The sequence below is a fragment of the Coregonus clupeaformis genome, chromosome 33, assembly GCF_020615455.1.
Source record: "Coregonus clupeaformis isolate EN_2021a chromosome 33, ASM2061545v1, whole genome shotgun sequence".
NCBI lineage: Eukaryota > Metazoa > Chordata > Actinopteri > Salmoniformes > Salmonidae > Coregonus > Coregonus clupeaformis.
In genome coordinates, this window is record NC_059224.1 from 2141469 (window position 1) to 2162980 (window position 21512).

At 44.6% G+C, this 21512-nt stretch overlaps 2 protein-coding genes across 3 annotated transcripts in view; both read left to right on the top strand.

The window, feature by feature from the left end:
- snx17 (sorting nexin 17) overlaps positions 1-21512 on the top strand; it is a 649426-nt gene that overhangs the window by 339443 nt on the left and 288471 nt on the right. The gene's annotated exons all lie outside the window — the stretch shown is intronic.
- mtfr2 (mitochondrial fission regulator 2) lies at positions 5205-21509 on the top strand. Of its 2 annotated transcripts, none has more exons than XM_041859894.2 (8): positions 5205-5293; positions 5510-5740; positions 5905-6009; positions 6131-6258; positions 7528-7757; positions 7898-8225; positions 19840-20026; positions 20639-21509. In XM_041859894.2, exons 2-8 carry the CDS (start codon positions 5669-5671, stop codon positions 20681-20683), a joined length of 1095 nt encoding a protein of 364 aa, XP_041715828.1. In that variant the 5' UTR covers positions 5205-5293; positions 5510-5668; the 3' UTR covers positions 20684-21509. The 2 variants fall into 2 exon arrangements, with proteins under 2 accessions (XP_041715828.1, XP_041715829.1); XM_041859895.2 differs by having other exon boundaries at positions 5206-5293; positions 5558-5740.

Below are 21512 nucleotides of genomic sequence, written 5' to 3' on the forward strand. Positions count from 1 at the left end.
TCTTCAAATACTCTTGACAGTTCTCAGTTCCCGCTCTCTGCTGGCCAATCAGAGTAGAGGCTGAGCGTGGTTTAGACTTACTCAGCCTATCCGTTGACGCACGGGCTAGTCCCAGCCCGTTGCCAGGCATAAGTTTATCATAACAACCTGTCATGGTGAGAAGAGCCAGCTCCCCTAGACACCATTCCTACGTCCAAGGAAGGTTCACAGATCACAAAGAACCAGTATAGTCTAGTATTTGGAGACACAAATTATTATCTTATCTTACCCCCTAAAACAGCTCTTCACATCAATCACAGCTTGCCAGGTGACACAACCCACATCAGCACAGTCCAGAATGCATTCTTTCTAAGTTAGTCATCCCATCAATTATGAGAATAATAAATCCCCCATACAGTCCTGATGCTCTCTGGTATACTTTCCCGAAGATCGAATCTTTCCCAACAGTCCTTGATGACCAATCAAGTAGGCATGAAAGTCTTTGCAAGACATGTTTTTAAAGTTGTATTGTGTACACAGAAGCCCCATTCAGTGACTCAACAGACAAGTGATTCCTTTCCTTTGTCCACTGGCTTAGCGTCAGTGAAAAAAACTCTCTCTACATTTGCATTGTGAGAAGGAATAGCAGAGAAAAACTGTGCAATCTTCAGTAGCTCTGAATGAAATGCTTTTGGACCTTTCAAAAATATTTGGTCCACTTCTTGTGTGCTTGCAGATTACTGAACTCTCCATCACTGTTACACCTTTCTGTGAATTTCTTCAGGTTGGTGACCTGATCAAAGCACTTTGCATCATCAATTGGCACCCCCCTTTTCTCCCAGGTGTTTGATACAGGCTTCTATGTCATTCCAGTCAGGCGTCTCACTCAGATCCATCCACATGAAAGAGGAGAACTCCTCCATGGGTGCAGTCCATTTCTCCAGATACTCCAGGCATGAACTGTACAGACCCTGTACTTGAGCACTGAAATGGTCACAATTCTTACCAAGTCCATCCTTGTGCTTTTGTGCCAATAGTCCCTTAACTTTAAGGGACATGAAGTTATTGGTCTTGCGTTCAAGAAGCATGGTGTGGACTTTGTTCAAAAGGTTCTTCACTTCCACAATTGAATTGCTCTCCCTTTCCATCTCCTGAATGTGAGAATGAAACACACACATGAGTAAGTGCATGTGCCAGAGGTAAATTTCACTGAACTCATCTTCAAAAAACTTCTTGATCAAGGAGGGTGTTTTTTCCTGTGACAAAAATAACGCTTTCAAGGCTGGAAACATCTGTAGCAGCCTCTCAATACCTGGGAATAATGACAGCCATCGCGTCTTGCAGTGAGAAAGGAGACTTCTGTATTCAACATCAACAAATTCACAGTACTCCTTCAGATTCTCTGTGCGCACAGTGTAGATGTGAAAGTACTGACATATTTTGAAGATGATGTTCTCAATATCGAGTCTGTGTGTCTGCCCCGTAATGAACACAATTGTTCAAGACGTGTGCTGGGCAGCCCACACCGATTAAAGACTTGTTCTGCAATGACTTCTTTAAGTTTGCGAAAACATTATTTCCTTCTTCATCACGCTGGATTCCCCGAACATTGCATTGCCCCCCAAAATAAAAATAAATAAATTGTAAAGTGGTTATCCCACTGGCTATAAGGTGAATGCACCAATTTGTAAGTCGCTCTGGATAAGAGCGTCTGCTAAATGACGTAAATGTAAAATGTAAATGTATGTCTTCCGGTGCTTTCAGAGCTATGTCGACAGAACGTGGTGCTATCACAGCGTTAACAATTGCATCGGTCTTAGTACGAGGGCTTGAACATTTTCGCGCAGTCTGGGAATCAGGGAAAGCCTTTTTTAACAAGGCAGACGTGCAGTCCATTGATCTGTAGCTATTGTGATGCTTCGTGGTGTGGAATGCAAAAACTCCCTCCGCAGCAGTAACAGCATCTTCTGTTTTACCTGCTCTCACAAAATAGTCAGTTAATTTACCTGACGAACTCTCTCCTTTAGCTGCAATTTTGTGTTTTGCTGAGCTTACGACTTCATTTTCTCGTGAACGAGAAACGGGGTCATGGCTAGAAGGGATTCCAGCTTTTGTCAAATTAACGTCAGATTTTACTTTTCGCAGCAGGTTAGAATAATTAATGTAGCAGGTTAGGATAATTAGGTCAAGGTTAGGAAAAGGTTTAGGGTTAGCTAAAATACAAACACTTCAATTTTTGACGTTACTTTGACAAAATACAAACATTTCAATTTTTGACGTTACTTTGACAAAAGCTGGAGTCTTTCTAGCCATATCTGAGAAACGGCGTGAGCAAAAAACGAACTAAATGGAATTGAAGTTATTGAACCGATGTTGGTCAATTATTTGTTTCAGTGCTCCTGGTCTAAGGCACTGCATCGCAGTGCTAACTGTGCCACTAGAGATCCTGGTTCGAATCCAGGCCCTGTCGCAGCCGGCCGCGACCAGGAGACTCATGGGCGGCGCACAATTGGCCCAGCGTCGTCCAGGGTAGGGGAGGGAATGGACGGGAAGGGATGTAGCTCAGTTGATAGAGCATGGGGTTTGCAACGCCAGGGTTGTGGGTTTGATTCCCACGGGGGGCCAGTATAAAAACAAAAAAACATGTATTCACTAACTGTAAGTCGCTCTGGATAAGAGCGTCTGCTAAATGACTAAAATGTAAATGCAGTGTGGGCTTCTAGGTCGCTAGCACCTTTATTTGACACTGACACGTCCGTGCCAGCTTTGCAGGTCATGCATTCTGCTTCACACGGATCCCGACCAAGACGAAAACACGGGTATTTTCTCTGTAAATCGTCTGTGAATTTACATTTGCGTTTGGGCATTTTTTACGCTGTTCCGGAGCCATGTGCCACTGTTGACAAGCAAGCTGCTGCTCTGTGTCCTGGCTGTTGCCATGGTGAGGGTAATGATTGAGATGCAGTTTGCGACCAATGTTTTGCGTAGGCCTACATGACCGACCAATGGTGGCGTGTGAGAAGGCAGGACCTAAAGAGAAAGGTCAAAGAATGATTGTGAATGGCGACTGTAGAAAGCAAAAGCCGAATCCCGGACATTTTGGGCGATTTAGAAATCCCGGCCGGACGCATTTTTTTAGGTCCAAAAAGAGGACATGTCCGGGAAAAAGAGGACGTATTGTCACCCTAATGATGGGACACCACCACTTAAGACTCCCTGTAACTCTTCTGATGTCAAGTCTCGCACACCCAAATACCTCTCTGCAGCTGCCACCACAACCTCAATTTTCTTCGCCTTACGTTCCATCAATGCAGAACAAATTAATAACCATTGCTATAAACGCTAAAAATCCAATCTTAATTCACTCCTACTGTCACAGACTCATCTTTATCCTGACCCTCGGTGCAATCCTCTGGCTCCGAGTACTTCACCCTAATTCAATTCAATTTCTCCTCCTGTCTTTGCTTACATTTCCTACCATTCTTCTTTACCAAACCTTCTCCCTTTTCCCCGCCATTGTTTCCCGACTCAAGATCATATTCTTCCTCCCTCTCTCTCTCTTAGACCTCCTCTGCCTCTCTTTTTCCTTCCATTCCTCCTCCGCCATCCAAGTATACATCTCCTTATCCCACAGCTGTCTGTTAGACATCGTTTTTCCTCCACCTTCAGCCACCAACTAGCTAGCCCTGCGCTCTGTTGCTACACCGACCCTTTCTCCATTTCCTCCGCACTACTTGCCCCCATTTCCGCCCCTACCCTGCATGCAGAATGTCAGCCGCTAGTCCCCCAACGGCTGTCATTTAAACGTTTCACCACGGAGATGCAGGAAACCAGGAACTAGCTCTTGCGCAATAGTTTTCTGCCAGCAGCACAAACCATGAAGAATTTGTATGTTAATGAAGAAACCTTCAAAATAAAACCCCGCATTTCAAAACTTTGCAATGTGGATAATTCATTAAAATTATATTTAATTTGAATCATTGGGCGCTTGTGTGCCAACAAGAAAATGCAATAAAATAAAATATGTTTTTTAAAACATTTTTTAAGACCAATAATGAAAAAATACAATGTTGACACTGGTATGTTGAGAATATTGGCTTGTAGAGAGATACCTTTTTTCCTGTCTCAGCTCAGCTCAGTGTTGTCATGTGTTGCTGCCATGCTATGTTGTAGTCTTAGGTCTCTCTTTATGTAGTGTTGTGGTGTCTCTCTTTATGTAGTGTTGTGTGTCTCTCTTTATGTAGTGTTGTGGTGTCTCTCTTGTCGTGATGTGTGTTTTGTCCTATATTATAATTAGATTTTTAATCCCCCGTCCCCGGAAGAGGCCTTTTGCCTTTTGGTAGGCCGTCATTGTAAATAAGAATTTGTTCTTAACTGACTTGCCTAGTTAAATAAAGGTTAAATAAAATAAAAAAAGTGGTGTGGGAAATACTCAGTCGGGTCTCTACTAACCAAATATGTGTAGTTTTGGAGGGGGACTGTGTCGTAAGGCCTGCTGCTGGCTTTTCACTCCACCCACTCTTATAGCGCCCAATGCAATACACTGTGGATAGTACCAGGTCATTTAAAGCTGTGTTGCTGGATAATGTACGACAAAGTCATCCTCCAAAACTACACATATTTGGTTAGTTGAGACCCTACTGAGTATTTCCCACCCACTTTAGCTGGGGCAGGTAGACATTCTTTCTCTCTACAAGCCAATAAGTGTCCTACACCGTGTATTGCATTGCAGTGAACCGTGTATTGCATTGCAGTGAGTGGGTGGAGTAAGGAGTCACCAGTACTCTGTATTAAACCCGTTGCCCAGCACAGGAGACCCATTTAAGTTTTACAGACTCTATTGAGTAATTCCAATAACATATATTTGTATTTTATTAAAAGTGTATGTATTTAAAAATAGCCTACACAATAGGTTTCAACATACCAGTATTTGTGTAAAATACGTCAAATGATCCATTCATTTTTTCAAAGCTATTTTTGAAACCCTGTGAACTGCAGTTGACCTGCACTAGACTCTTATTTTGAAGATATTTTTTCCTACTGCATTTTATTCTACTGCTAGGAGAACGGTAAACACAAAAATACGAATTTGGTGCAAATGGTCCTGAAAGCCCCATTGGTCGAACAGCTATGGTCACATCACATGATGCGCCATTCTGATTGGCGTATGAATTTCCTTCCAACTGAAATGTCCAATCACGGCACGGTTTGCTAACGTGGCTTTATTTGAGTTCACCTTCCGGACACGTGATTATCGGAGGAAAAGGTTATTTCACGATTTCTCGCCAAGTATAATTTCTAAATTAGCCATGGGGTAAGAGAAAAGTATCTACTTTATTCACAATATACCGTTTACACATATAATATATTACAATATTGATTCCACACTAGCGCGTTTGTTTATCATACTACCGCTTGATGTGTTTTGATGAACCAGCTTTTCGGGATTTTGCAGTGCCTTAGTATACTGTACTGATAGCTAGTTAGCTATATCAAACGTGCATGAAATTAATTATACATTTTGCAACAGTTTTTCCTCCAGGTTTGAATGAGGATGTTTCTGCTTCTTTGACTTTAGTCAGGACTCGCATCCCATGGTGCAAAGTGAAACCGGAGTCCTAGCCGGCTGACCGGAGCTGTCAACAGAAAGCATTCACCATCATCAGCCAAACATTCAGAAGGGCTTCCGATGTCTCTACTAGAAGATATACTTGATCTGTTGCGAAATGGCCTTGAGTATTTCGGAGTCCCTCCTGATATGGTAAAATGAGTTAAATATCACATCTGCAGGGCTCAATTTGTAGGATGCTTGTTTTGAGATTGTACGCAAAGTTTGAAGATTTTAAGAGTGCTTTTTGACTAAAATACGTGTGTGCGTGCGTGTGTGTGTGTGTGTGTGTGTGTGTGTGTGTGTGTGTGTGTCAGCTGGTTCCAGTGTGGGAGAGCCAGTTGTGTGGTCAGTACCGGAGCCTGGTGCGGATGATCGGGACCAACCTCCCATTGACCCCTTCTCCACGTATCCACTTCCAGGTCAATATGAATATAACTGGTTAAGGCTGGTCTAGGAGGTTCTTACCTAATACATCAGTCCTATCCATAACCATTGGGTTAGGAAATGGTCTAACTCTCAGCTGGCTCATACTGTCCACAGATTCCTCTACACACCTCCCGACAGCACGGATACCTAGATATCACCATGGATACCCACCACGCTATCCCCTCCTTTGCTGATGTGCTGTGGGTGGCGGAGGATGAGGGAGACTGCTTTGCCAAGATCAGGTAGATGGAACCCAGTATATATACACTCCTCAGACTGGTAGAACCCAGTAGATATACACAGAGACTCCTCAGACTGGTAGAACCCAGTAGATATACACAGAGACTCCTCAGACTGGTAGAACCCAGTAGATATACACAGAGACTCCTCAGACTGGTAGAACCCAGTAGATATACACAGAGACTCCTCAGACTGGTAGAACCCAGTAGATATACACAGAGACTCCTCAGACTGGTAGAACCCAGTAGATATACACAGAGACTCCTCAGACTGGTAGAACCCAGTAGATATACACAGAGACTCCTCAGACTGGTAGAACCCAGTAGATATACACAGAGACTCCTCAGACTGGTAGAACCCAGTAGATATACACAGAGACTCCTCAGACTGGTAGAACCCAGTAGATATACACAGAGACTCCTCAGACTGGTAGAACCCAGTAGATATACACAGAGACTCCTCAGACTGGTAGAACCCAGTAGATATACACAGAGACTCCTCAGACTGGTAGAACCCAGTAGATATACACAGAGACTCCTCAGACTGGTAGAACCCAGTAGATATACACAGAGTCTCCTCAGACTGGTAGAACCCAGTAGATATACACAGAGACTCCTCAGACTGGTAGAACCCAGTAGATATACACAGAGACTCCTCAGACTGGTAGAACCCAGTAGATATACACAGAGACTCCTCAGACTGGTAGAACCCAGTAGATATACACAGAGACTCCTCAGACTGGTAGAACCCAGTAGATATACACAGAGACTCCTCAGACTGGTAGAACCCAGTAGATATACACAGAGACTCCTCAGACTGGTAGAACCCAGTAGATATACACAGAGACTCCTCAGACTGGTAGAACCCAGTAGATATACACAGAGACTCCTCAGACTGGTAGAACCCAGTAGATATACACAGAGACTCCTCAGACTGGTAGAACCCAGTAGATATACTCACCTTGAGGCTTGTGTGTAGAATCCGATGGGGATATGTTATTGACACGCCAGCGAAAGAGAGTGAGAGCGATTATTACCCAACTGTAAACAAGTTAAGCTGGCTAGCTAGTAATTTTGGCTAACTGTTGGGTGAAAATATTCACTTATTTACTGTTAATTAGCCGTCATAAATCTTTGCAAGCAAACTCAACGCTTGTCCGAAACTGCATGGTGTCTCCAGTAATGTCTACTTTACTCCAGACATCTCCACTTTCCAAGCATATTATGAAAGGACTGTTTCTCAATCTGTCATTCCTTCTTGTCCGATCTCAGGCACTGTGAGCGTCCGTCCCGGCAGGGTGCTGTGAGTCGGGGCGATGAGGTGGCGCTGGCCCCTCCACTTCCAGGGGACCCAGGGTTGGCATCGGTCCGAGCCCAGCCAGGAGCCATGATGCTGGGGCACAGATCAGACCCAGTGGCCCTCCGGAAGATCACAGCCCTGGAGGATGAGCTGCTCAAACTGCGAGCTCAGATTGCCATGATTGTCACCGCGCCACCCTCCGGTATAAACACACCCTACGTAGACATACAGACAGACACCCCTATCCCAGCCATGGTACACATCATTCCTCTATTATGAAAGTGATACATCAGACTTATCGTTTCATCACCCTGTTCCCTCCCTCCTTTTCCTGTCATCCAGGTCCAGCCCATTCCCAGAACCTTCCGGGTACCCCTGGAATGTCCCCCACCCTCACCTCCACCCCTCGCTGCCCTCCTCCTCCTCCTCCCTGCCCTCCCCCTCCTCCTCCTCCTCCTCCTCCCAGCTCCTCTGTAGGGCTGTCTGCGGTGGGGGATCTAATCCAGCAGTGCAGGGAGGCCGGTAAGGGTCATGCCCAGGGGAAGGGCCATGCGGCTGGGCAGGTTGGACTACTACAGCCCCAGGATGAGGCGGCAGGACAGGGCCCGGTCCCCTCCATGCTGGATGTACTGAATGATCTGAACCAGGTCAAACTACGCTCCGTGCAGAGGTAAGCATGGAGACTAAGGCATGTCATTGTACTCCAGTTGGTTTAATACAGCAACCTGTCTGTCTGAAGCAGAAGATCTGCCAACCTGCACGCCTTTTGCATGCAATCTGAGGTCAAATAAAATTGTATTGGTCGCATACACATATTTAGCAGAAGTTATTGCAGGTGTAGCGAAATGCTTGTGTTATGAGGTATACCGGTACCACAGTAATACCACATAATACTTCTGATACCAACATTTTTAGAAAACTGTTTTATATGATAGTACTACCCACATTTTCAGCCCTACCGATCTAAAGAACCAGCTGGCGCCTGTTATAAAATGTTTTATAAAGTCAGTTTTGTTTATAAATTCAGTTAAATATATATATTTTTTTTAAGCAACAGCCACTAGTCTTTTGTATGCACCAGTCCAATAATATCCACTTCCCTTCCAGACATCGCTCACCTGCTTTTCTCCATCCCTCTTCCTCTGTTTCTCCATCAGTTTTTAAAGTTACATTTGTATTTTTTATACATTGGAGAAAGGCGCAGAGTGAGCAAAGTTGATACATTTGTATAATTTCTTCACATTATATAACCAAGAGCACAGGCCAGTCTGAGTAGGCTTCGCTGTTGCCTGTCACACAGCCTCTGCGTGACAGAGGGGAGAAATGGAGCACGGTTTCGCGACAGGCGAAGAAAACGGCTTGTCTCTAGCCTAAAGGGTAAAAAGAATTACCCTTATTACCAGAGCTACCCTTTTTTCTTCCTGCGCGATTTATATAATTTCACAAACCATGTTGGCGACCGTTTTAAACTAATCCCGGGTGGATAATTATTGGTTTGATAACAAACAACGTTGTTCAGTCATGTTACCTAGCTAGCTAACCACCTGGTAACTGGACAGTAGGTCTAGGCTCATCTGATTGGCCCAGGAAGAAATGACAAGGCTCCTCATGAGATGGTAGGATTCATACAGGCCTAATGGAAGACTAATCATCTCTCTCTTTCTGGTGCTCCTCATGAGATGGTAGGATTCATACAGGCCTAATGGAAGACTAATCATCTCTCTCTTTCTGGTGCTCCTCATGAGATGGTAGGATTCATACAGGCCTAATGGAAGACTAATCATCTCTCTCTTTCTGGTGCTCCTCATGAGATGGTAGGATTCATACAGGCCTAATGGAAGACTAATCATCTCTCTCTTTCTGGTGCTCCTCATGAGATGGTAGGATTCATATAGACCTAATGGAAGACTAATCATCTCTCTCTTTCTGGTGCTCCTCATGAGATGGTAGGATTCATACAGACCTAATGGAAGACTAATCATCTCTCTCTTTCTGGTGCTCCTCATGAGATGGTAGGATTCATATAGACCTAATGGAAGACTAATCATCTCTCTCTTTCTGGTGCTACTCATGAGATGGTAGGATTCATATAGACCTAATGGAAGACTAATCATCTCTCTCTTTCTGGTGCTCCTCATGAGATGGTAGGATTCATATAGACCTAATGGAAGACTAATCATCTCTCTCTTTCTGGTGCTCCTCATGAGATGGTAGGATTCATACAGGCCTAATGGAAGACTAATCATCTCTCTCTTTCTGGTGCTCCTCATGAGATGGTAGGATTCATATAGACCTAATGGAAGACTAATCATCTCTCTCTTTCTGGTGCTACTCATGAGATGGTAGGATTCATACAGGCCTAATGGAAGACTAATCATCTCTCTCTTTCTGGTGCTCCTCATGAGATGGTAGGATTCATACAGGCCTAATGGAAGACTAATCATCTCTCTCTTTCTGGTGCTCCTCATGAGATGGTAGGATTCATATAGACCTAATGGAAGACTAATCATCTCTCTCTTTCTGGTGCTACTCATGAGATGGTAGGATTCATACAGGCCTAATGGAAGACTAATCATCTCTCTCTTTCTGGTGCTACTCATGAGATGGTAGGATTCATATAGGCCTAATGGAAGACTAATCATCTCTCTCTTTCTGGTGCTCCTCATGAGATGGTAGGATTCATATAGACCTAATGGAAGACTAATCATCTCTCTCTTTCTGGTGCTCCTCATGAGATGGTAGGATTCATACAGGCCTAATGGAAGACTAATCATCTCTCTCTTTCTGGTGCTCCTTACATTCTGTTTGCTGCCTAACATTTTGGAAGTTGGGAGTCAGTGTGTGAGGAAGGGACTGAGCGAGGGAGGGACTGAGCGAGGGAGGGACTGAGCGAGGGAGGGACTGAGGGAGGAAGGGACTGAGAGAGGGAGGGACTGAGAGAGGGAGGGACTGAGAGAGGGACTGAGGGAGGGACTGAGGGAGGGACTGGGGGAGGGAGGGACTGAGGGAGGGACTGAGGGAGGGACTGGGGGAGGGAGGGACTGAGGGAGGGACTGGGGGAGGGAGTGTGTGTGTTTATGAGAGAGAGGGAGTCAGTGTGTGAGGGATAAACTGAGGGAGTGAGTGACTGAATGTGAGGGAGGGAGTGTGTGAGGGAGGGAGTGAGGGAGGGAGGGACTGAGGGACTGGGGAGGGAGGGACTGAGGGAGGGAGGGACTGAGGGAGGGACTGGGGGAGTGTGTGAGGGAGGGACTGAGGGAGGGAGGGACTGAGGGACTGGGGGAGGGACTGGGGGAGGGACTGGGGGAGGGAGTGTGTGAGGGAGGGAGGGAGGGAGGGACTGGGGGAGGGAGTGTGTTTATGAGAGAGAGGGAGTCAGTGTGTGAGGGATAAACTGAGGGAGTGAGTGACTGAATGTGAGGGAGGGAGTGTGTGAGGGAGGGAGTGTGTGAGGGATGGACTGATGGAGGGACTGAGGGAGGGAGTGTGTGAGGGAGGGACTGAGGGAGGGAGTTTGTGAGGGAGGGACTGAGGGAGGGAGTTTGTGAGGGAGGGACTGAGGGAGGGAGTGTGTGAGGGAGGGAGTGTGTGAGGGAGGGAGTGTGTGAGGGATGGACTGATGGAGGGACTGAGGGAGGGAGTTTGTGAGGGAGGGACTGAGGGAGGGAGTTTGTGAGGGAGGGACTGAGGGAGGGAGTTTGTGAGGGAGGGACTGAGGGAGGGAGGGAGTGAGGGAGGGACTGAGGGAGGGACTGAGGGAGGGACTGAGGGAGGGACTGAGGGAGGGACTGAGGGAGTGTCTGTGTTAACTGAAAAGAAAAGAAGGGTTCATGCAGTGTTTTCTCCTTACTGACACAATGACATGCAGATCATTATGCATGCATATTCCTCCAGCCAAATCACAGGTAGGCCTTTGCAATTATGAGCAAATCAGCCATTCTATGCAGTATTCTATTATACAGTGAACAGTGTAGGGCTGTCCCCGACTACAAAAAACTATTTGTCGACCGAAAGTCGTCTGTTCTTTCGACCAATTGATGAAAAAAGACACAAATGCCCCAAGAGGGCGCCAGAGATCTAGATAACCAGAATGAGAAAAAACATAACCTGACCCAACTATTCTCCTCCTGCTGGCTTTCACCGATTCTGACGTTACTCTCCTGTAATAGGAGCAGTTCTCATGTGCCAATTTATCTTACCATTTCTACCGATTTGCATGGCAGTTATCATTTTCATATGCACAATTTCGTGGAACAGTTTCATTTCATTTATAAATGTCTTCTATCCAAATCTAAATGAAAAATGATAAACTTAAAAAGTAACTTCTATTGCCATCTCCAACTCTGTAAAAAAAAAGCCTACGTAAAGCCAACAAATAACTATAAACATTGCAGCCTGCAGGTAGGTAATCTAAATGAAAATTAAACAAACCTAAAAAAAGTAACTTTGCCAACTATGTAAAAATAGCCTATAAAGCCAACAAATAACATTGCAGCCTGCAGTTAGAAGAAATGCTGATAAAAATAAATATCCTATCTATCACTTTGGCTATGCATGGCCTGTCTGCTACGAACTAGAAACATTGTATCATTTATCTGACCTGAAGCTCTGGGCTAGCAAATTTGCAACATTGTATAACATATTCTGGGCCCATATTTCCAGTGACAGTGAGCTCTGGACAGACACAGCTGTAGGCTATTTGTGCAAGGGATAAGAAGCAATCGGGTGGGCCTATTTTTATGACGTTTCAACTGGATCAGAGCATGACGTTTTTCCCTTTTCACGCCCGAGTGGTGATCAAAAGGGAGAGAGTTGGAAAGATTTTTCAAATGCATTTAGGAACTATTGTCAATCTCAATGGATGTAAAAACAGACTTTGTTTGCTTGCTGTTTGAGGTGAAGAAAACATTACTTTCAGAGACGCTCCACAGGTCATTAGTGGTGGTGCGTTAAGCCAATCAGAAATACTATCAGATCCCCAGAAGGGCACATTTTATATGCCTACATTTACACGCAGGCCAGGTAGCCTATAGGCCGACTTCTATGCGTAATCAGGTGCGTGACTCAACGCAAAAATAGGCTTCTACACTGAACAACAATATAAACGTAACATGTAAAGTGTTGGTCCCACGTTTCATGAGCTGAAATAAAAGATCCCTCAAATTTTCCAGATGCACAAAAAGCGTATTTATCTCAGATTTGTTTGTTTACATCCCTGTTAGTGGGCGTGTCTCCATCCACCTGACAGGTGTGGCCGACTGTTTCATACCGTGACGAGATCCTGAGGCCCGTTGTCGTGCAATTCATCCGCCGCAATCACCTCATGTTTCTGCATGATAATGCACGGCCCCATGTCGCAAACAACTGTACCCAATTCCTGGACGCTGAAAATGTCCCAGTTCTTCCATGGCCTGCATACTCACCAGACATGTCACCCATTTAAGCATGTTTGGGATGCTCTGGGTCGACGTGTACAACAGCGTGTTCCAGTTCCCACCAATGTCCAGCAACTTCGCACAGCCATTGAAGAGGAGTGGGACAACATTCCACAGACCACAATCAACAGCCTGATCAACTCTATGTGAAAGAGATGTGTCGCGCTGCATGAGGCAAATGTTGGTCGCACCAGATACTGACTGGTTTTCTGATCCACGCCCCTACCTTTTTTTTTTTTTTTAAAGGTATCTGACCAACAGATGCATATCTGTATTCCAAGTCATGTGAAATCCATAGGTTAGGGCCTAATCAATTTGTTGCAATTATAAACTGTAGCTTAGTAAAAAGCAGGTCGCTGTGTGGATGGAAACAGACAGAGGGAGCTGTTCGGCTAATACCGTACTATAACAGTCATATGATAATGAATCAGTTATTGATGTGTCCTCTTGATATACACTCAGTGGGCAGTTTATTTAGTACTGGGTCATACCCCTCTTTGCCTCCAGAACATCCTGATTTTTTTTTAGGGCACGGAAACGCTGCTCAATTGGTATCAAGGGACCTAACGTGTGCCAGGAAAACATTCCCTACACAGCCACCAGCCTGTGCCGTTGACACCAGGCCATGGGGCACGAAGTCCAGCCATCAGCATGACTCAACAGGAACCAGGATTCGTCGGACCAGGCGACGTTTTCCACTCCTCAACTGTCCGGTGTTGGTGATCACGTGCCCACTGGAGCCGCTTCTTCTTGTTTTTAGCTGATAGGAGTGGAACCCGGTGTGGTCGTCTGCTGCAATAGCCCCGTCCGTGACAAGGACCGACGAGTTGTGCGTTCCGAGATGCTGTTCTGCACACCGCTGTTGTACTGCGCCGTTATTTGCCTGTTTTGTGGCCCGCCTGTTAGCTTCCACGATTTCCTGCCAGTCTCCTGCGACCTCTCATCAACAAGAGATACTGGTACCGATGATCATACCACGCTCAGTCGCTTAGGTCATTCGTTTTGCCCATTTCTAATGTTCAATCAAACAGCAGCTGCTTTTATATAGCAAGCATGACTCAGCATGTCTGTAGGAGTGAACCATTTTGTGAACGGGGTGTAAACTGGCCACAGTGTTGCTATGTCAACAGTAGGCTAATGATGTGATAATAAGTCAGTTCACCAATGACAACGTTTCTCCTCAGACTGAAGGGGTAGCCTAGTAGTCGGACATAATTTACATTTTTAGTCATTTAGCCGACGCTCTTATCCAGAGAGACTTACAGGAGCAATTAGGGTTAAGTGCCTTGCTCAAGGGCACATTGACAGATTATTCACCTAGTCATCCCGGGTATTCGAACCAGCGACCTTTCGGTTACTGGCCCAACGCTCTTAACCGCTAGGAGATCTGAAACATAGTAGGCCTAGTTGTTTTCATATTCAAAATAGCCAACAGTAAGCTAGACGACTACATTGCATCCAGTAATTGAATTATTCCGATTTTAAGAGGCCAGTTTTACATTTTCACTAAACTATCCACATAGACACCTATTAATTAGAATTGTCATTATTCCTACATTTTACCTAGAAAATTGTGAAAGTGTAATTGAGACCACCGCAATTTCATGTAAGACTTCTGTGTTGGCTGCAGCGCCTTCAGAAAGTATTCATACCCCCTTATTCCACGTTTTGTTGTGTTACAACCTGAATTAAAAATGGTTTAAATAGATTTTTCTCTCTCAACCCATCTACACACAATACCCCATAATGACAAAGTGAAAACATGTTTTTAGACATTAAAACAAATTTATTGAAAATGAAATACACATATCTAATTTATGTAAGTATTCACATCCCTGAGTCAATACTTTGTAGAAGCACCTTTGGCAGTGATTACAGCTGTGAGTCTCTCTGGGTCAGTCTCTAAGAGCTTTCCACACCTGGATTGTGCAACATTTGCCCATTTATTATTTTCAAAATTCTTCAAGCTCTGTCAAATTGGTTTTTCAAGTCTTGCCATAGATTTTCAAGTAGATTTAAGTCAAAACTGTAACTCGGCCACTCAGGAACATTCACTGTCTTCTTGGTAAGCAACTCCAGTGTAGATTTGGTCTTGTGTTTTAGGTTATTGTCCTTCTGAAAGGCGAATTCGTCTCCCAGTGTCTGGTGGAAAGCAGACTGAACCAGGTTTTCCTCTAGGATTTTGCCTGTGCTTAGCTCCATTCCGTTTCTTTTTTATCTTGAACAACGCAAACGCATAGCCATAACATGATGCAGCCACCACTGTGCTGGAAAATATGGAGAGTGGTTCTCAGTAATGTGTTGTATTGGATTTGTTTTCAGGACAAAAAGTTAATTGCTTTGCCACATTTTTTGCAGTATTACTTTAGTACCTTATTGCAAACAGGATGCATGTTTTGGAATATATTTATTCTGTATAGGCTTCCTTCTTTTCACTCTGTCAATTAGGTTAGTATTGTGGAGTAACTACAATGTTGTTGATCCATCCTCAGTTTTCTCCTATCACAGCCATTAAACTCTGTAACTGTTTTAAAGTCACCATTGGCCTCATGGTGAATTCCATGAGCGGTTTCCTTCCTCTTTGGCAACTGAGTTAGGAAGGACGCCTGTATCTTTGTAGTGACTGGGTGTATTGATACACCATCCAAAGGGTAATTAATAACTTCACCGTGTTCAAAGGATATTCAATGTCTGCTTTTATTTATATTTTTACCCATCTACCAATAGGTGCCCTTCTTTGCGAGGCATTGGAAAACCCCCTGGTCTTTATGGTTGAATCTGTGTTTGACATTCACTGCTTGACTAACGTACCTTACAGATAATTGTATGTGGGGGTAGAGAGATGAGGTAGTCATTCAAAAATCATGTTAAACACTATTATTGCACACAGAGAGCCAGAACAAAGGGGTTGAATACTAACCCTAACCCATTAACTAATTTTGTTTAAAAACATCTAAAAACATCATTACACTTTGACATTATGGGGTATTGTGTGTAGGCCAGTGACCAAAATCTCAATTTAATCTATTTTAAATGCAGGCTGTAACACACAAAATGTGGAAAAAGTAAAGGGGTGTGAATACTTTCTGAAGTCACTGTCACTTAAAAAAATTAATATATATATATATATATATATATATATACAGTGGGGAAAAAAAGTATTTAGTCAGCCACCAATTGTGCAAGTTCTCCCACTTAAAAAGATGAGAGAGGCCTGTAATTTTCATCATAGGTACACGTCAACTATGACAGACAAAATGAGAAAAAAATATCCAGAAAATCACATTGTAGGATTTTTAATGAATTTATTTGCAAATTATGGTGGAAAATAATTATATGGTCAATAACAAAAGTTTCTCAATACTTTGTTATATACCCTTTGTTGGCAATGACACAGGTCAAAAGTTTTCTGTAAGTCTTCACAAGGTTTTCACACACTGTTGCTGGTATTTTGGCCCATTCCTCCATGCAGATCTCCTCTACAGCAGTGATGTTTTGGGGCTGTCGCTGGGCAACACGGACTTTCAACTCCCTCCAAATATTTTCTATGGGGTTGAGATCTGGAGACTGGCTAGGCCACTCCAGGACCTTGAAATGCTTCTTACGAAGCCACTCCTTCGTTGCCCGGGCGGTGTGTTTGGGATCATTGTCATGCTGAAAGACCCAGCCACGTTTCATCTTCAATGCCCTTGCTGATGGAAGGAGGTTTTCACTCAAAATCTCACGATACATGGCCCCATTCATTCTTTCCTTTACACGGATCAGTCGTCCTGGTCCCTTTGCAGAAAAACAGCCCCAAAGCATGATGTTTCCACCCCCATGCTTCACAGTAGGTATGGTGTTCTTTGGATGCAACTCAGCATTCTTTGTCCTCCAAACACGACGAGTTGAGTTTTTACCAAAAGGTTCTATTTTGGTTTCATCTGACCATATGACATTCTCCCAATCCTCTTCTGGATCATCCAAATGCACTCTAGCAAACTTCAGACGGGCCTGGACATGTACTGGCTTAAGCCGGGGACACGTCTGCACTGCAGGATTTGAGTCCCTGGCGGCGTAGTGTGTTACTGATGGTAGGCTTTGTAACTTTGGTCCCAGCTCTCTGCAGGTCATTCACTAGGTCCCCCCGTGTGGTTCTGGGATTTTTGCTCAACGTTCTTGTGATCATTTTGACCCCACGGGGTGAGATCTTGCGTGGAGCCCCCAGATCGAGGGAGATTATCAGTGGTCTTGTATGTCTTCCATTTCCTAATAATTGCTCCCACAGTTGATTTCTTCAAACCAAGCTGCTTACCTATTGCAGATTCAGTCTTCCCAGCCTGGTGCAGGTCTACAATTTTGTTTCTGGTGTCCTTTGACAGCTCTTTGGTCTTGGCCATAGTGGAGTTTGGAGTGTGACTGTTTGAGGTTGTGGACAGGTGTCTTTTATACTGATAACAAGTTCAAACAGGTGCCATTAATACAGGTAACGAGTGGAGGACAGAGGAGCCTCTTAAAGAAGAAGTTACAGGTATGTGAGAGCCAGAAATCTTGCTTGTTTGTAGGTGACCAAATACTTATTTTCCACCATAATTTGCAAATAAATTCATTAAAAATCCTACAATGTGATTTTCTGGAAAAAATTTCTCAATTTGTCTGTCATTGTTGACATGTACCTATGATGAAAATTACAGGCCTCTCTCATCTTTTTAAGTGGGAGAACTTGCACAATCGGTGGCTGACTAAATACTTTTTTTCCCCACTGTATATATACACACACACACACAGTGGGGAGAACAAGTATTTGATACACTGCCGATTTTGCAGGTTTTCCTACTTACAAAGCATGTAGAGGTCTGTAATTTTTATCATAGGTACACTTCAAATGTGAGAGACGGAATCTAAAACAAAAATCCAGAAAATCACATTGTATTTTTTTAAAGTAATTCATTTGCATTTTATTGCATGACATAAGTATTTGATACATCAGAAAAGCAGAACTTAATATTTGGTACAGAAACCTTTGTTTGCAATTACAGAGATCATACGTTTCCTGTAGGTCTTGACCAGGTTTGCACACACTGCAGCAGGGATTTTGGCCCACCGTCTCCAGATCCTTCAGGTTTCGGGGCTGTCGCTGGGCAATACGGACTTTCAGCTCCCTCCAAAGATTTTCTATTGGGTTCAGGTCTGGAGACTGGCTAGGCCACTCCAGGACCTTGAGATGCTTCTTACGGAGCCACTCCTTAGTTGCCCTGGCTGTGTGTTTTGGGTCGTTGTCATGCTGGAAGACCCAGCCACGACCCATCTTCAATGCTCTTACTGAGGGAAGGAGGTTGTTGGCCAAGATCTCGCGATACATGGCCCCATCCATCCTCCCCTCAATACGGTGCAGTCGTCCTGTCCCCTTTGCAGAAAAGCATCCCCAAAGAATGATGTTTCCACCTCCATGCTTCACGGTTGGGATGGTGTTCTTGGGGTTGTACTCATCCTTCTTCTTCCTCCAAACACGGCGAGTAGAGTTTAGACCAAAAAGCTCTATTTTTGTCTCATCAGACCACATGACCTTCTCCCATTCCTCCTCTGGATCATCCAGATGGTCATTGGCAAACTTCAGACGGGCCTGGACATGCGCTGGCTTGAGCAGGGGGACCTTGCGTGCGCTGCAGGATTTTAATCCATGACGGCGTAGTGTGTTACTAATGGTTTTCTTTGAGACTGTGGTCCCAGCTCTCTTCAGGTCATTGACCAGGTCCTGCCGTGTAGTTCTGGGCTGATCCCTCATCTTCCTCATGATCATTGATGCCCCACAAGGTGAGATCTTGCATGGAGCCCCAGACCGAGGGTGATTGACCGTCATCTTGAACTTCTTCCATTTTCTAATAATTGCGCCAACAGTTGTTGCCTTCTCACCAGCTGCTTGCCTATTGTCCTGTAGCCCATCCCAGCCTCGTGCAGGTCTACAATTTTATCCCTGATGTCCTTACACAGCTCTCTGGTCTTGGCCATTGTGGAGAGGTTGGAGTCTGTGATTGAGTGTGTGGACAGGTGTCTTTTAGACAGGTAACGAGTTCAAACAGGTGCAGTTAAGACAGGTAATGAGTGGAGAACAGGAGGGCTTCTAAAAGAAAAACTAACAGGTCTGTGAGAGCCGGAATTCTTACTGGTTGGTAGGTGATCAAATACTTAAGTCATGCAATAAAATGCAAATTAATTACTTAAAAATCATACAATGTGATTTTCTGGATTTTTGTTTTAGATTCCGTCTCTCACAGTTGAAGTGTACCTATGATAAAAATTACAGACCTCTACATGCTTTGTAAGTAGGAAAACATCCACGAAAAAAAATAGGTGGTAGATCAGGTTTAATACTGCAGATAGATTGTATCCAGCAATGTAATTGTCTGCATCATTTCCAATCCCCCATATTTTTTTTGCATGTATAATTTCATCAATTTTAGAATAAGGCTGTAACGTAAAAAAAAAATGTGGGAAAAGTGAAGGGGTCTGAATACTTTCCGAAATGCACTGTGTATACAGTGGCTTGCGAAAGTATTCACCCCTCTTGACTTTTTTTTCTATTTTGTTGCCTTGCAACCTGGAATTAAAATTGATTTTTTGGTGGTTTGTATCATTTGATTTACACAACATGCCTACCACTTTTTGAAGATGCAAAATATTTTTTATTGTGAAACAAACAAAAAAAAACGTGTTTGAGAGCTTCAAAACCATGATGTATCATGGGTAAATTGTGACTGACTGATCTATAAATAATAATGAGTAGTGATTTATGAGGCAAGGTGTGGGACATTCTCTAACTGACACTGAATGTTATAATGTTATATAGTGTCGTGTTTGCTCCGCCCCCAGGTCGCCTGGGGGAACGCCGGTGCGGAGGAGGCGGAGCAAGGGGACGGTGTTGCTAAGCGACCCGGCCTCAATGATTGCAGAGGCACTGAGGAGGAAGTTCGCCCACCGTCGCCTCGATGACTCGTACGACAAAGAGAACCGCTCGGCAGAGCTCTCGCCGTTCGGCAGCCCCGATACGTCGCCCTGTGTAAGTACGAACACATACACTCCCATACAGAACCACACAGCAGCGTCTGTCTTTCTGTGGTCAGCCCCAGTGTCTGTCTCTCTGTGGTCAGCCAGCAGTGTCTGTCTCTCTGTGGTCAGCCCCAGTGTCTGTCTTTCTGTGGTCAGCCCCAGTGTCTGTCTCTCTGTGGTCAGCCCCAGTGTCTGTCTCTCTGTGGTCAGCCCCAGTGTCTGTCTTTCTGTGGTCAGCCCCAGTGTCTGTCTCTCTGTGGTCAGCCCCAGTGTCTGTCTTTCTGTGGTCAGCCCCAGTGTCTGTCTCTCTGTGGTCAGCCCCAGTGTCTGTCTCTCTGTGGTCAGCCCCAGTGTCTGTCTCTCTGTGGTCAGCCAGCAGCTGGTGCTGTTTCTCTGTAGTGTGTGTGTGTGTGTGTGTGTGTGTGTGTGTGTGTGTTGTAGCTGAGATGGCAAAATTCCCGGGTTTTCTAGAAATTCTGGTTATAATTAAATAAAGGAATTTGGGTAAAGTTACGGGGATTTTGCAACCTAGTAGGGCTCTGGTCAAAAGAAGTACACTATGAAGGGTGCCAGTTGGGACACATTTGTTCTCCTCCTCTTACCTGGTCATGTGATGTTTCAGATCCCCCAGCATTCCAGACGCAGCCAGGGACGACTCCACCTGTGACCTCTGACCCAGCCTTCCAGACGCAGCCAGGGACGACTCCACCTGTGACCTCTGACCCAGCCTTCCAGACGCAGCCAGGGACGACTCCACCTGTGACCTCTGACCCAGCATTCCAGACGCAGCCAGGGACGACTCCACCTGTGACCTCTAACCTCCCAAAGTCAACTGAACCAGCAGCCGATCACGTCGCCACCTGACACGCCGATGCCTCCCTCCGACTGCTATGGCAACTGCTGACCGAGGGTGCATCCCAATAATACCTCCTTTCTCATGAAGTGTACACTTGTTCACTACTTCAGATCGGTGAAGGGAAGTGAACAAGTGTACACTTTGGGAGGAAGGAGAGATAATTGGGACGTAGCCTTCTCTTGTCTTCAACATGTTCTGTCATGACGCGTCCATCAGATATATATGTTTATATAAGGGGGGTGTTGATATTGAGTGTCATTTCACTTGTTGTAAGGTTTATTGTTTTTATACAGTTGAATGATTCCATGTTTCTGTTGGCTAGGATTGCTGGGCCGTATTCATTAGTGAACACTGGAGCAAAACGTTTAGCCAACCTTTTACAACCTCCGCATGTACCGACCTCCCTTGTAAAATTTGAAGTAATGATCTATTCTTATAATATGGACAAATTTTAGCTCTTTTTTTATACAAATACTTGGTCTTTGTTTTATTCGTTCTTATCTACTGCTCTCCTGACCAAATCATATTTTCAACAGGCATTTGTTTTCTCCAAACTATTTGGGCTGTGTTTTTCTGTGAAGTGAAGGACAAGACACACCAACATGAACGTTGGCGGTGCGTAGGCGGGGGGGCGTTGGCG